Source organism: Mastigoproctus giganteus, chromosome 12 (assembly GCF_048544385.1).
Source record: "Mastigoproctus giganteus isolate SK-2022 chromosome 12, ASM4854438v1, whole genome shotgun sequence".
NCBI lineage: Eukaryota > Metazoa > Arthropoda > Arachnida > Uropygi > Thelyphonidae > Mastigoproctus > Mastigoproctus giganteus.
This window is the reverse complement of record NC_143586.1, coordinates 160,923,469-160,940,823: the sequence shown is the minus strand read 5'-3', so window position 1 is coordinate 160,940,823 and position 17,355 is coordinate 160,923,469. Positions and strand designations below refer to the sequence as shown.

The 17,355-nt window shown below is 37.5% G+C and overlaps 1 protein-coding gene across 2 annotated transcripts in view; it reads right to left on the bottom strand.

The window, feature by feature from the left end:
* Positions 1 to 17,355, bottom strand: part of Art4 (arginine methyltransferase 4) — a 261,955-nt gene that overhangs the window by 100,489 nt on the left and 144,111 nt on the right. For both annotated transcript variants that reach the window (XM_090386019.1, XM_090386018.1), the window contains exon 9: positions 13,428 to 13,603. In XM_090386019.1, the coding sequence (XP_090242145.1) occupies positions 13,428 to 13,603 (176 nt within the window). The remainder of the gene's footprint in view (positions 1 to 13,427; positions 13,604 to 17,355) is intronic.

Below are 17,355 nucleotides of genomic sequence, written 5' to 3'. Positions count from 1 at the left end.
ATCAGAAACAGGAGGAGACTCAACTCTGATCCCAGAAACATTACTTGTTACTGACCATTTATGATAACCCTCTATCTCCTAATTTTTAGCCAGACTGCAATCCAGTGCAGGATCTTACCAGTAACTCCATTCAGTTTATATAGCATCCTTCCATGACAGAATGTACTGAACTCTTTACTAAAGTATAGATATATATATATAATGTTACCTGTATCCAGCTGCTTAATAAATACATCCCAGTAATTTGCCAGATTAGTCAGGCATGACTTCATAATCTTCTCTACACAGAAGTCAAACTCATTTGGCCTATAATTACCTACCTCCTCTTTGACACCAGCATCGTGGACTTCAGAGAGAGATTAGCACTTTTACAGTCCAAGGGAATCTTCCTGGAGTCTAATAATGCTTTAATTAGCAGTCCCAATGGTTTTATACACTCATATGTAGTTTTTTTAATTTCACCTGAACTTGCCTAAAAAATGAGGCACATGGACTGAGAAGTGGCAACTGAAGTTTGACACTGACAAATGAAAGGTATTTCAAATGGGTAGCTGTAATCACTGATTAATGTACCAACTGTATTGTACCCACACGGTGTAGTGAATAATAATAAGACTTGGGGTAATTGTGCAGTCAGATATGAAGTTTTCTGAGCGATGTAAACATGCTGCTTGGACAATTCATGGAGCTCTGTCAGCAGGGGTAAGGAGGTTATAAAGCAATGGTTAGGGCACTTTTGAGTACTACATACAGGTCTGGATGTCTCATTTTAGGAAGGATGTGGAATGATTGAATATCAGAGGAGAGCAACAGAATTAGTGAGGAGAACAAAAGGGAACACTTACCAGGAAAGACATCAGTTCTGCAAACTGCAGTGCCCAGAACCAAGAAAAATGTAAGAAGATATGATTGAGATGTTTAGGGCTTTAAATGAATTGAGTAAGCTCAATGCTATTAGAACCCTTCCTCTTGCTCAGACTACTTACACAAGAAAGCATAAATTCAAATTGAGGACGGATGGCCGCACAATCAATGCACAGAAATTTAGGTACAGTAGTTGATTGCTGGAACAAGCTTATAACTGGTGTTGCTAAAGGTGGTGGTTTGAATAAATTCAGAGAAGAACTAAAGAAAATATTAGAAGGATACAGGAAGTGTGTGTGTGTGTGTGTGTGTGTGTGTGTGTGTGTGTGTGTGTGTGTGTGTGTGTGTGTGTGTGTGTGTGTGTGTGTGTGTGTGTGTGTGTGTGTGTGTGTGGCTGATGCAATATAAGCTTGCTTTCTTGTCTCATTGCTGCTAAAACTAATACTAAATGTGACATACCAGTACTATATGATATTATGAATAAGAGACTGGAGGATTTACTTAAGTGGTATAGGGCAATGTTGAGAAAAAGTTGCGAGTTATCAGAGAGCTAATTATCAAAGCTACCTCTCCCCATATTGTTCAGATTATGGGTAACATGATTTTGTCAATGTTCTGGAGTGAGTTAATTATCTGTAGAGTCAGATTTCCCAACGTGACTTCATAGGTAGTTATCTGTAACAGCTACCTGTCGATAATTACCTCACTCCAGACAGAAGCAAATGGAGACATTTGCACAAGAAGATCTCGAAATCAGTTAAGTTAGTGTACTACCCTCTAAAGTTTTCCAGTATGGCAATGCATGCGTTCTTTAGGTTTCATTTAGAGGACTCCTTGGTTTGTTTCCTCGTTGGTATACAGTTCTAGTATACCATCTCCTCGTTGGTATACAGTTCTAGAATATGATCATAAGTCATGGATGTTGAATGTCTTCAACATAAAATTTTAAAAAAAATAAATAAATATATACAGCAGACTCTTGATCTACTGGGATCGGATTAACCGAGACACTTCAAGACTCCAAAAAAAAAAAAAAAAAAAAAAAATCATAAAATTCAAGTAATAACTAATAACTAGAATAGATATAAACAGATATTTTGCAAGTCATAAATAAGAGACAAGAAGCGGCATTATAAGTCATCATTAGAAGATTAGTGTACCTATTTTTTTTTGCAATCCCTGCTGCCTTCACACCCGCCGCTCAAAAAAAAAAAAAAAAAAAAAAAATTAAAAAAAAAAAATAATAATAATAAATAAATAAAAAAACCGATCAAATGTTTAGTTTGATTTAGTGCATCGCGACGATTGTTGTGTTCCGTTGCACCACAAAAGAACAAATTTTGTTTTGTTATTTATGTCAGAGATGTCGGAATTTTTTTTATAGTACCTTTTTTTTTGTTTAGAAATTGTGAAAATGATGGGCAAACACAAAAGTTGTACTTTCAATTAAACAAATTATTCAAAATTTTGAAAACGGTGCATCCGTTAAATCTCTAAAGAACCATTATAATGTTGGTGACTAAACCATACGTGATATTGTAAAAAACAAAGGGAAGCTATTAGATTTAAAATCAACATTGTAAAACATAAATGCATGTCCAATACGCACTACTCACGTATTGGACACGCGAATAGTTGGTGGTAAGTTTTTTACCTATCACCATACATTTTACATAGGTTGCTGAACATTTTTCGATACAATAAGTCTCCAACTTATGTAGATTCGGACTTATATGACTGAAGATTTCAGTGAAGGAGACACACATTTCACCATAATAACATAAAAACCCACAGAATTCCGGCTATTGGTACTATAGCAAAAGCAATAAGATTGAGTTTACTACCTGTTTATAATTGGTTACATTACAGACAAGCCCAATAACCCAGAAAGTGCAAAATGTTTTTATTGTGACCTCCAGAAATGTGCTTTAGTAAAATGTGAGCTTGCGTGGGGTGATAACCTTGTGAAGTTCTTTTCAGAAAATTTAAATTTGACCGTTATCATGGTGCCAACTAAGAGAATAAGTGACAGCGGTACTAGGCAATTTATTAAGAAAAGGAAAGCGATCGAGTTGGATCAGAAAATTAAAATAATAAGGATGTATGAAAATGGCCAACCATTAACAAGTATCGTGCAGAATTCAGATTTGTCAGTGGACGGTGAAACAATAAAGAAGAAAGAGAGAATACGAGAAGCAGTGAAGCGATTGGCACCAATGAAGGTCAACTATAATAACCAAGGCTACAAAATAGATATCAGTTTTTACAGTAAAATAACATGCGTTTTTTCTTCTTTTTATGTTTTCTTTTCTTATGTGCCACTCCTGCTACTTCACCGCTGTCCTCAGATAAAGTTTTTAATTGAACTAATTAAAAATATATACCTATTTTTCTTCATTCTTCTGAGGACATATGTGGTTTTTGTGATTTTGGCATATTAGGGATATAGCAGCAATATTTTATTGGTCATTCCAGAGTTATGTAAAACTCTACTTATGTTAGAAGTCCTGAAGCGTATCTCTTACATACGTTGGAGGACTTACTGTATTTTTGGATTAACCGGGAATTTCTTTTTATCATCCATCACGAAAAATCGAAGAGTCTACTGTGTGTGTGTGTGAGACTTAAAAAATAAAATAATAAATAAATAAATAAAAATATACTGTATATATAATAATAATAATAAAAAAAAAACCAACTACATCCTCCACAACTGTCTGGCTAAATTTCTGTACTGTGTAAGATATACTGCAATGTCTGCAGAAAAAAAGAGTCAGGTCCAGTGGGGTGGTTGTTGTTATTTGGTTTTTAGGAGCATTAGCAACTAAGGCCATATTTCTCTGGGGATATGCGGTGGTCATTCCCTGACCTTTCCACATCCTCCGTATTTGGTGGTGACGGGCTCGAACCCCGGTCTAATCAAGAAGCGTGTGCTACACACTGCTCCTCCTTCCCACCTGGCTACAGAGGCACCATGTGTGCCCCTCCCATGGGAAGAAGAGAGCAGTGCTGCTGGAGTGACCAAGTCAGATCAAAGTTAGTGCACTAGTTAAAGAGGCAAAAAAGAAAGGTTAGCTTTCCTTTCTGAATTTGCTTAGGTTGTAAGACAATCTCTTAATAAAAATTGAAGAAAAGAAAGACTGGAAAAATTTATGGCCCACTGCTTTAGGAAGAAAATTTTTGAAATCGCTCTAGTAATCACTTGTTAATGAGAATTCTTGGCACCCAGGGCCAAATGAAATCTCTGTACATAAATACTTTTGTATATTTTGTTCTTTCAACTAGATTGCCCAATTTTTGATTGAGTAGAGTGGTAGTACTGAATCAAAAATTCAAATCAAAATAAATAAATAAGGCTTTTTTTTATTTAATGTAATAACATCCTTATCTATGTATATCCCAATTGTGTCAATTCCAATTTCATAAACTTCTGCCCCAGATCCATCTAATTTCGACTTTTCTAAACTCAAATCGGATAAGCTAACAAGTACACCTTCCTTCAATTTTCAAACCTTTTTCAGTGCTACCATCTATTATAAACTAGGCCTACAATTTTTTTTTTTTTTTTTTTATGTAAACCCCAAACACGAGAGGTATTAGAACCTATTATACTACTTAGTACCGTGCTTGGGTTGGCGATTGAGAAGACGAAAGAAGATATTTGTTGGCATTGGACTTGAACTTCTGTAGGCTGTAATTTTCAGAAAATACGTATGAAGGAAGGTTGTTCCAGAAACGGCAGTTGAATGAATAAACGAGGAAGATGAAAAGTTGGTTCTGTGAGTTTGAAGCTGGACAGTAAATGAATGTTGGTTGGTGGCGGCACGTGTTTGAACTGTTTTGAAAGAGAGAGTGGGAATTATAGAAGCCAATTCAGAAGAACAGTGCCCATGGAAGTATCTGTAGAAAAGGTATACGGCAGAAACAGTACACCTATGAGACAGCGAATGGAGAGACTCTGTTAGAGAGGAGTCTTTAATTAACAGAACTGCCCTCTTCTGAATGGAATCAAGAAGTGAGAGGAGTTTTGGGGGCACCACCCCAGTTGCGAGAACGATATTCCATGATAGGGCGGATTTGCGATTTGTACAGAGTGAACAGCTGTTTGGAAGAAAAGTAACGCCGAGAGCGAAAGAGAAAACCAAGTTGTTTAGATGCAGAGGAAGCAATATTTGTAATGTGCTTGTTCCAAGAGAGATTAGAAGTCAGGGTAATCCCCAAAAGAGATATATCATTTTGCCTAGAAATCGGAGTGTCACTAAAGATAAGCATAGGAGCAGTAGAATCCTTTTTGCGAGATATAAGACAAGACTGAGTTTTAGAAGGATTGAAATCAACTAAGTTGTCTTTGCCCCACTGGAGAATTACCTAAAGATCAGCATTTAAGGAATTGGTAGCAGATTTTCGAGAAGTTGAAGCTGATTGAGCAGGACAAGGTTTCTCAAAATGGAAAGTGGAATGCAATGTGCTATCATCGGCAAAACTATGGATAGGATTTCCAGTCAATGGAAGAAGGTCGTTAATATACAAGAGGAAAAGAGTGGGAGAAAGAGCTGAACCTTGGGCGACACCGGCATTAGTGGAGAAGTTAGAAGACAGAGAGCCATCTACCATCACCCTCAGTCAGCGATCAGAGAGAAAACTGGATAAAAATTACTAAAAACAGTTGGCAAACCATAAGATGGAAGCTTGTTTAGAAGACCTTTATGCCAAACACGATCAAAAGCCTTTGAGATGTCAAGAGCAACTACTTGTGTTTCATCGAACCTTTCCATTGAATTAGTCCATAAATGGGTAACATAAGCCAGAATATCACCAGTGGATCGACACTGACGGAATCCATACTGGCGATTGTTGATCAGACAGAAGGTTTCTAGGTAGTTTAAGAGTTGCCGGTTAATTGATTTCTCCATTACTTTAGAAAGAGTAGAAGTAATTGCAATGGGACGATAATTGGATGGGAGGGATTTGTCACCCTTTTTAGGAACTGGCTGGATATGAGCAAATTTCCAAGCTGAAGGAAAAACACCTTTGTAATAAGAAAGTGAAAAAAGGCGGCAAAGAATAGGAGTAAGTTCAGGAGCACAGGTTTTGAGAACAATGGGAGAAATACCATCGGGACCTGGAGCTTTCTTAGCATCAAGATTCGTCAAAATCCTTCTGAATCCTTTTGACGGAAGACCACAGGAGGCATTGAATGGAGTGTGTTGGGAATGGTGGGAGGTGTTTTACCAAGATCATTAATACATGAGTTGGAAGAAAATTGGGATGCTAGCAGGTCAGCTTTATCCTAGGCTGAAGTGACAACAGAACCATCTGGTTTGGACAGAGGTGGGAACAGAGATGGGCAAACGTTGCGGCTTTGGCAAGAGACCAGAATGCTCGGCTACCATTAGGGCAAGAAACAAGTTTTCTACCCTTGGCCTGTTCAAACTCTAGTTTGGACTGATTAATAACTGCTTTACAATTGTTGCGAGCTTTGGTGTAGGCAGAAAATGAAACTGGAGAATTAGAAACAAGCCAATTACGATATGCAACATTCTTCTCTTGAACAGCCTTAGCACATTTATTGGAAAACCAAGGTTTATTTAAAGGATGAGATTTTAAAGTGGAGTGTGGGATAAAGGATTCCATTCCTGCAAGAATAATTTCACTGACACGATCTGAGCAAACGTTGACATCAGAAGTTTTGAAACAGTAATCGACCAAGAAAAAGAAGAAAAGCGATCTTGCAGGTCATCCCATTTTGCATTCTTGTAATGCCAAACAACACGAGGTTGGGAATAGCCATGAGATAAAGGTTCCATTGGAGAAGAGACAATCACCAAGTTGTGATCTGAAGTCCCTAAAGGACCTCTCACTTCGACCGTGTACTTAGAAGGGTTGTTTGTGAGAAAAAGATCAAGCGTATTGGCTGTATGATTAGGATTGTCCGGTATTCTTGTAGGTAAATGAATAATCTGTGCAAGGTCAATAGTAATTGCAAAAGCCTCAGCATCTCGACCAGCTGAGTCAGTGTGGCTAGAAAACGGAAGCCAGCTGGAGTTGTGAACATTAAAATCACCAAGGAAAATTACCTCACTGTTAGGAAAGTTGGACTGCAGAAAGTCAAGTTGCAAAGAGAGGAAGTCAAAGAGCTCCAAGTGACTATTGGAGTTGGGAGAATGGTAGAGACAACAGATGAATTTGACACAATGATGTAGAGAGATTTTAAGCCAGAGAAGATCAAAGAGAGGAGATTCCAAATTGCCAAGTCTCTGACAGGGAATATCAGAATGGACAAATGCACAAGTACCACCTTTGAGGCAAAAGGAATCATACAGCAAATAATTTTGGCATCTGAGATGAGCAGTAGGTGAATCAACCGATAACTGAGATTCTGTAAGAAAAAGTACATGGGGTCTGGCAGACTGCAAGTGGAAATGGACATCGTTGAGATTAGAATTGAGACTACATATATTTGTGAAATGAATTAGGAAGTACTTGGGAGGTTTAGATCTTTTCACAGATAAGCTTGCTCTATTAGTTTGACATTTCATGGTGTATTCAATAGTAAGAAAAAGTGGGTGGGACATGCTGTATGAAGTAATGAAATTTTTGGATATGGCATACACATGGTAAGAATATACCCAGATCCTTGACATGATGTGGCGTCGACAATGCTCCCCGCATACACACCACTCGGACTCCCTCCAGTCACTATCTGGCAGAGTAGAGGTAGCAAGATTATACACTAGCTGATGCGGAAGCCTCCTAGAGAGTTACCAATAGGTTCGGTCCGGTGTACTAACTAGCGGCCGGCCTGTGAACACTGTTTTAGAGCTGTACCCTCGAAATGTAAGGAATATTGGATCTCGCTACGATGTTCATCATAACCTCAAAAGTCATCAATCATACTGCATGATGGAAGAGATAAGGAAGGGTTGACCGGAACTTAGCTCTAGAGACTAAACATGGGTTTCACCACTTGAAGCCTGCAATAAGCAAAGTGGTGGTAGTATTTCACCGGTTGATGAGAGTCATCTACCACCTAGTACTGCCTGGTAACATAGAGGGGCGGCATTCATCCATGTGGTGTGGGCACCACACCTCGACCCCTGCTTACGTTGGTTCACACCTGGGTGGTCACCCACTATGTACTTGTGCATGGAGGTTATACCGAGGATTACTAACAGTCGCACCATTGTGAAGGTGCAAGCAGAGGATTTGACTGTCACAGACCGTCTGGATTTTGCCGAAATTGGGTCCACTTGACTTGAGTGTCGCCCGAATATCAGTTCCATCAGCGTTTTAGACTCCCAGGTAGCAAGTACAGCTTGTCTGGCATATCTGAGAGAATGTCTGTAACAACCTGAAGGACGTTAATTATTTGTAAGGAAATATTTATAAGAGATGGCAACAGCTAGTGGAGTTCGTGATCAAGTTTATCAGATTATGTAACAATTTGTACATAAATTGATACCTCATGACATTTATGAAATCATAAATGTATTTACATCGAAAACACTACAGATGTATATAGTTACACACATATATTATGTAAGTACATAATTAAATAAAGAAGTATATTTTTTGTGTTATTCATTTTTTTCTGCTGTTTATAGTGAAAGCATAGTGAATTAGGCTGTTTATTGCAGAAAAATGGAGCAAAAAAAAAAAAAAAAAAGATGTCTTACATTCATATTATTTTCTTGTGTATACATAACCATTATAAAGGAAAAAAGAATGGAAAAATTTAGAGATCACCTAGATTTAACTATAAAATGACGGGAATAACCAACTTAAAGGGTATGGGAATGACTGCAAGATAAAAGCGTAAGAAAGCATTCAAGTCCTATTTTAGATTTTCACTGAAAAGTATTCTTCCAATAAAATGCTGATGATGAGACTGCTGTGCAGAATAGACTTGAATCAAGATACCCTTTATACATCATGTCAAAATAAAGTAGCTACTCTGTTTGGCATACTAAATCCAATCAGGAGTGGAAATGTAAATTTAACCCCAGGGGCTCACATCTGGTGAGTATGGGCTTGGAACACCTAGGGTCCTGAGCTGTGTATAATCATTCTTCTCTTCCTTGGTGATTTCCTTCTACTTCTCTCTCTCTCTCAGGGTAAGTCAGAAATTTTTATTTTGGCTGGTGCAGCAAAACCCTCAGGCTTCTTTGCACCACATGGCTAATGATAATAATTTATGGAATAATGTGTTGGGCCACCATTCGCCTAAGCATTGACTCCACTAGACGTCTGAAGATGTCAATAGGGATCTACAATCGTGCTGCCTGCAAGGCTTCAACAGTGTTGGAATAGATACCGGGTGCGGGTCTATACACCTCACTCCCCATTCCAAAACATTCCTCAGGTGTTGAATTGGGCTGAGGTCAGGCGAATTTGGAGGCCAATTGAGACGTGTGGTATCTTCACCGTGCTCTCCTCAAACCACTCATGGACGGTACAGGCCCGATGACATGGTGCATCATAGTCTTGGAAAATCTCTTTTCTGTCTGGGAAAAAAATGAAACATGGCTGGGTGCACATTGTCTCCTATGAGTTGCCAGTAGATCTCACCAGTGAAGTGTTGGTCCATACACAATAGGGATCCTAGTCCTTGCCAGCAAATCATGCCCCGTATTAAGCAAACAGTGCCACCTGTTTGGATAGTGGACACCAAGCACAATGGATCCATGGACTCGTGTTGCTTGCACAAACCAGATAATTGGACTCGTCCAACTAGCACACTTGTTTCCAGTCCTCCAGTGTCCAACCAGCATGTTGTTGACACAGCATTTGACACTGATCAGTGGTGAGAAGTGGTTGTCTCTTGGGTCACCTGATGTGAAACTCCATACAAATGAGTATGTGATGCATTGTCATTTGGGATACTGTTCTTGCATTGCAACGTCAACTGTTGCACAGTAACTCACCATTGAGCCCACACAACACACTGCTCCCTTTGCTCACCAGGAATTTCCAGCTTGCGTAATCCTTTATTTACAGTTCTGTTGGCAGGTGGTAGTCTGACCAGTTTGACACCATTCTTTGTACACCTTAACCACAGTGGGCCGTGATCAACTGACAAGACCATTTCTAATATGGAAGCACTCAACACAAGAGTTCCCACAATCATGCCCTTTTGAAACTGATATTTATACTACATTCTGTAACCGCTATTTTATCACTTTGACTTACATGACCAGATGCAAATTACCACTGCTCTAGCATACAAAACTGTTAATTTTTTTATACTGCGAGCTAAGCAGCATAGTTCATTATATAATTCAGTTATCAAATGAGCATAAGTTGCAACCGAATTTCAGTAATACATATACAAATGTACAAGATATTATAAAATCAAAAAAGAGTAGCAACCCAATTTTATATACAGTAATACCCCGAAGTTACGCGATAGGTGTGTCCAACGAAAATCGCTTAAGTCGAATTCACGTAAGTCAGGGTACAACTTTGCATATAAATACATATAAATTTTGTTTAATTGGGACCAAGGACTAACAAAAACACTAGTTTAGAAGAAAAACATTTAATAAAATTGCAGTTCTTTATTGTATTAAAAAAATAAATGAGTTACGTAAAAAAGTTATTTCGATGTCAATGGCTTTGTAAAATCTAACAAATTTGTCTAACGACACAGTGCCTTCTTTTTTTCACGCAGAATTTCTTCGTAGCAAGCTAATAATTTTTTTATTCCTTGCTTTGTAGCTATAACGCGTTCTTCGTTGGAGTCTATGTTTTCTAAAATTTTTAAGCCCTTTTCAATTGAGCTGAGACCTTCTGCCAAGCTTGCAATTGTCATGTGCTTTTCTAGTGGAACTGGATCGGAAGTGTCGGATACTTCAGTGACGTTTTGCTCACGCATCTCTATGAGCTCATTCATTGTCAGCTCCTGACTATGTGAATCCAACATCTGGTTGACACCATCACCATTGACTTCCAAATCTAACTGCCTGGCAAGATTAATAACTTCTTCTATCACATGAGCGACATGATCAGTTTCTGGCATTGTTTTCATCTCGTTTTTGAAAAAAAAAAAATGGACAAAGTTTCTTCCAGACACCATTCAATGTTTTTTTGTGAATTTCATCCCAAGATTCTTCAATGATTCTTACGGCATCTAAAACATTGAATTGTTTCCAAAAGTCTTTAACAGATATCTCACTATTTTGTCTCATAGCTTCATTCAGATGTGCAAACGAACGCCTCGTGTAGTAAGCCTTGAATGTTTTGATGACTCCCTGGTCCATCGGTTGAAGCAAGCTGGTTGTGTTTAGAGGCAAAAACACAACTTTCACATGTGGGTTCACTCTCACTCTCTGCCGTCACACCGTATATCGATAGCAAATGAAAAACGACCTTGAAGATAGTGGGCGGCAGTGTTGCCAAACGAAAAAATCAAGAACCGCGTAACTCAGAGTTCGTGTAAGTCGGGGTATTACTGTATATATATACCGGGTGGTTATAAAATAAGTTTCCTTATTCAGGAGACCCTAGTGACAAAACAGTTAGAGATAGCACTGTGAAAAGCGGTGGTATGTCATTTAGGGTTTGGGGAGGTGATCTGTAGAAGAAAAAAGTTAATTCAAATTTCTGCCACCAGGGGAGAAATTGACACTGTAAACTGCCAATTCGACACCTGATGAAATACTTAACTTAGGATTAGATTTTAATATCAGAACTTAGAAAGCTACAGATATTGTTCTGTGTGCTTTTCCTTCACTTGAGATGACATTCTGAAAACGGAGAACTATGTGCGACATAGTTTCGCGTAGCATCTCACTGGGGATGTTGGCTACATGCTGTTTAACACTTGCTTTCAAATCGACAAGTGTCTGTATGCCGCCACAGTGAACTGTCTTTCAGGTATCCACAAAGCCAGAAATTACATGGATTGAGATCTAGTGATCGGGCTGGCCAGAACTGCAGAACGTCTCTAGAAGTGATGCGATCATTTCTGAATGTTGAACGGAGCAGTTCCTTCATCTGTCGACCAAAGTGGGGAGGGGCACCGTCTTGCACGAACACTATGGTGTCCAAGCATTGCCTTTCTTGCAGAGTGCGAATGTGATCTCTTAGAAGAGCACAGTACCATGCACTAGTTACCGTACACCTTACGGGGCCACGAGGTGTACTCTTCAAAGAAAAATGGTCTGATTATAAACTCTGCTGTGAATCCACACCATACTGTAACGTATGGATTTTGTAGTGCTCTTTCACACACAGCAGATGGAAGAGTTCCCCATATTCAACGTTTTGGGCATTTACAGCTCCGGTGAACAGTGAAACATGTCTCATCAGACCACAAGATCATTCAAGTACATGTATCATCATTCTATACGAGCCAGAAATCATACAGCAAAGTCTGTTTGTTGTTGCTGATCACAAGAGTTTAGTTCTTGCACTACATGAATCTTATATGGGAACCAGCATAAAATTATTCGAAGCACATTACGTACAGTAGACCAAGGAAGGTTCAAGTTTCTTGACACACCTCTGGCACTACTGACTGGTAGTGTTTCACATTCTGACCATTGCAACTGCCACTTCATCCACTACCTCCTTTCCAATACGTGGTCATCCCCTGGCTGGAATTACACCTAACTCCCCGGTTGCTTCAAATTTCTTTATTAGTTTTCGAAGCCCCACTGATGTCAAAGGTTCTTTACGCAAACAAGTCTCTGATATTCACATAGTGCTGCATTAGCGTTACTATTATTCTGGTAGAAGAGTTTTACTAAAATGTGCAGTGCTGTTTCTACCCCTGGTGGCAGAAAGTTTAACTATCCCCCCAACACACACAATCATTTCCCCATACCCTAAACGACATGGCCACCGATTTTTCACAGCACTAACTCTAACCGTTTTGACACTAGGGTCTCCTGAATAGGGAAACTTATTTTATAACCATCCAGAGAGAGAGAGAGAGAGAGAGAGAGAGAGAGAGAGAGAGAGAGAGAGAGAGAGAGAGAGAGAGAGAGAGAGTGTGTGTGTGTTTTAATTTATTTTTAAAAATCTTCTTTTACTTTTTTTTTAACGTTATTTCTAAATATTCATCTTGATTTTATTTCTGATAATAGTATGACTCTACTGTTCAGTTTTTAAATAAAAATAGGGAATAAAAAGTTATATTTATAAACAATTACACAGTTTGTAAAATCACTTTTTTGTAATTAGTTTATCAATTTTGACAAAACCTCCACATTCCATGAATAAAATGTAATCAAACAAGGTGGCATTCATACTATCTGGGAACTCACACGAAGGATTAACGGAAGCCCCAAAAATTCAGTTTAATTGTTTCAATAAAACAGTAACAAGTGTTACAATTCAGAGCCTTTTCTTCTATCACGAAAACTTCATTATATTCAAAAATAATAATAGCAGGTGCATGTATCTTTCGTGTAGTTTCTAGACTTTTTAAAGCATCAGTGCAAATAAGAAAATGTCGAATGAAGCATAATATCAAAGTATTACTCTACAATAATCCTTTTATTAACTGCATCATTATTAAAATAGCAATAATTAATTTCTTGAAGTTTACTGATACTCACGAACTACCGAAGAAGGCAACATCAAACCAGAAGGCAAGTCCGTGAATTTCACCAGTTTGTAACATAGTATAATTTAATGGTATCTCTATCCTGTGAAGATCAGATTCATGGGCACTCTGAAAATCTACAGTGTGGCGTACTGATTTGGCCATACAAATATGAATATCAAATGTGTCCTAAAAATTAAAGTGAGTTAAGAAAATGGCAGTGAAAATTGTTTTAAAGTTTTAGCAGCACAAGTGAATTACAACTACAATTTTTGGATGCATTTATTTTTGAATGTACAATAAGGTTGCATACTAACCTAATTCTGGCAATTCATATATAAGATATTAACTTTGCAGCACACTTTTACTAGACTTATTGGCAAAAAAAAAAAAAAATTACCTTTGAAAAAACATTTACTCCAGAAAACAGAATAGCCTGTAAATGACAGTAAGCAAAGAAGCAAAACTTTAAATTGTTTGGTTTCTTGGGAGTCTTTTAGACTCCCAAGAAACCGAAAACAATTTAAAGAAACACATAGATTAATACAAAGAGATATACATAATATTTCATGGGGTATATCAGTGATTTACCTATCCAATTTATGTACCACACTTTGGCAGAAAAAATTATTTTAACTTGACAAACTATGATGGTGTTCCTACACAAATATAGTAATAGCGATATAGTGTAAGGAAGCCACAGGCTTTTGCTGCACTGGGGGAGAAAAAAAAAAAAAAAAAAAAAAAATATACAAATTATTTGCTTCCCCTCTTCATGTAGGTAACTATCCAGTTGACCTTTGAATTTATTTAAACTGTCAGCCTCAACTACCTGCAAAGGCAACCCATTCCAGCAATCAACAACTCACTGGCTAAAAGAAACCTTCCTACAATCTAATCTAAAACTCTTCCCCTGGAATTTAAATTTATGCCCCCCCCCAGGTTCTCGAATTCTGTATAACACTGAAAATTCTGCCTTCATTCATTTAACTAAGCCCTCTCAGAACCTTATAAACCTGAATCAGGTCACCTCTGTGGTGTCTCATTGCCAAGCTATAATTGGAGTCTTCCCTTGTATGATTAACCTTTTTCTGATCTCACCATGTGAAATGTCCATCTTTGGACCCTTTCAAGAAGGTCAAATGTCTTTTTTCAGATCAGGTGGCCATACCTGAATACAGTATTCCAAATGTGGTCTTACAATTGCCTTACACAGTAAGACTGCAACCCCCATATCTCTACATGATAATGTTCAGTAAATCATTGATAGAACACCATGGGCTTTCCTGGCTGCTTGCTTACACTGCCCAGAAAACTTCATATCTGCCAGTATTACAACTCCAGATCCCTTTCTTCCATACTGTTTTTATTTCAACCCCACCAAATGTATAATTTATTTGTGGGTTTATAATTTATTCCCCAAGTGTAAGACCATGGATTCTGCAGCATTAAAACATAGCTGTGATTTTCTGATCATTCTTGCAGCCTGTTCAAGTCATCCTGAAGGAGCACTGCTTGGTACTGATCATTAACTACTCTACTAATCTTTTATAATTTGACAAAATTTGACATCAAGCCTTCTATCCCATTGTTGATGTTATTTATGAAAATCAGAAACAACAGTGGGCCAAGAGCCAATATGAGGGGCCACTTCTGACTTTACACCAATCTGAAGAATATCCATTAATTACAACCTTCTTGCACTGCAGCCACCAGAAATCAATCTTTGAATTTTTCCAAAAATACCAATGTGTTCCAGCTTATAAGCCTTTCATGAGGGACCGAGTCAAATGCCTTGACAAAATTCAAATAAACTGTTGAAATAGCCTACTAAGTTTAGTTAAACATGATTTTCCCTTAACAAAACCATGTTGTGTATTATTCAGAATGTCCCTGCATTTCACTCTTAATCAGATTTTCCCTACCAGTGAAGTCAGACTACTGGTCTACAATTACCAACTTCGTTCTTAGAACCACTTTTATGTATTGATGACATGTCACTTCTCCAATCCAAAGGAATCTCTCCTGAGTCCAAAGATTCCTTCATAATTAAATTAAATGGCTCAATACTCCCTCAAAATTACTGGGTATATTCCATCAACTTCAGGAGCCTTACTTGCCTTTATGCTGGAAAGTTTTTATAATAAACAGTCATCTGTTTATTAGAAAAACTTTATCAGTTCTAATAAACAGTAATTTCAAAAAAAGAGCATGAAGGGTCTTTCTGCAGACATATATAAAGTACCTATTCAATTCATTTGAAATATCAGCTTGGTTGTCTAAGACTTTCCCACATCCAGTGCACAAAGGTGCAATCTGACTTGCTCTTTTTCTTCCTTGTATTCACATACATGAAAAATTCCTTACCCAAGTCTTTGCTCTCTTAGCCAGTGCTTTCTCACATGCAGATTTGGCCTCTCTAACCTTATCTGTGGTACTATTACATCTCAACAAATGAAATAAACAATCAGTTTATCAGAAGAAGAGTATTTTAAGAAAAATGGATGTGCAAGGTGCAAGACTTTTAGTGCTTTACCTGCTTATGAATTGAAGAACTAAACAACAAGAGTCAAGAACAACACACTTTAAACAATAATCATCAGTGAACAGGCAGAAGATACCAAGATGCACTGTGGGAATAGTAAGAAGTAAATGAAAGTCACTGCAAAGAAGTGCTTGGCAGTGTAAACATGCCTTTAAAAATATGAGAAATATTAGGACGGCATAATCAATGTCACTTTTAAAATCAAAACAGATCTTCTCTCCACCCTTGTAAAAAAAAACCCACAACTGATGAACACAACTGTGTACATAAGGAAACTCCGAAAGATGTTCATTCCATTCTTCTAATTCCAGTAGTTGTTTAAAGCATAAAGCAACTCTGCCAAACTGAAAACAGTTTTCTTAATCCAGAGGTAGAGCAAAATTCTGAAAAGCAAGATAAAAATGGAGCAGTTTACTGTGTCACTTTAAGATGACTACAGTACAATAGTTTCTGGCATCAGATTTGCTGTTGCTATAATATCAAGAAATTGATAAGAAATATATTTCAAAGAAGGAATCAATGAAGATGAAATAAAAAAGACCAACAATGACAATGCAGTAGAGTGGGCAACAACACTTTCGAAAAAGAAAAGTGGTTATATATTTGGGGTGTGCCTGTGTATGTAAAATATACAACATAATTTTTATATAATTAATAACGCAATTTTATATAATTAATATAATTTTATATAAAATTAGATAAACTGGGAAATGGCCAGGTACTGCCCTACAATCTTATCCTTACCAATAATCATTCAAAGTATTCAGTTTGTTAGTGGTCCTCAAAATTCTTCACATTACAACTTCGTGATGATGTCTTCTCCAATATTGACCAATTCTCCAACAGCCATTTTCAATCTAGTGTTCTACAGCTCTCAGCTTTGCTTTTCTTCTAAACAGCTACTGATTCTGTACATGTCTCGCATCTACATTACATTGGCACTACAATACACTCTGTACCAGTGTCTAGTGTAGTGCCACCACTCCCAAAACCTCTCTCAAGCTATGCAAAGATGGTAGTTGGGTGAAATAATGACCTGCCTTCTTCATAATCTCTCTCTCTCTCTCTCTCTCTCTCTCTCTCTCTCTCTCTCTCCCACTGTCTCAGAGAAGCTGCTCCATACCTTTTCTACAGATACTTACACTGACTCTGTTATTCCAAATAAACATCTGTATTTCTAACTCTCTCTCCCACTCTCTAGCTTCAACACACTCCTTTACTTGTGAACATTTTTTGAAATATGTAAAAATGTATGTATAATATATTATGTATCTTTTGTCTTCTTATCCACCATTCTGTGTTTATCTTAAAAAAAAAGTTTAAAAACGAAAAAACAATACTAGAAAGATTTTATGAAAAAAAAAAAAAAAAAAAAAAAATACTAATACAAAATAAT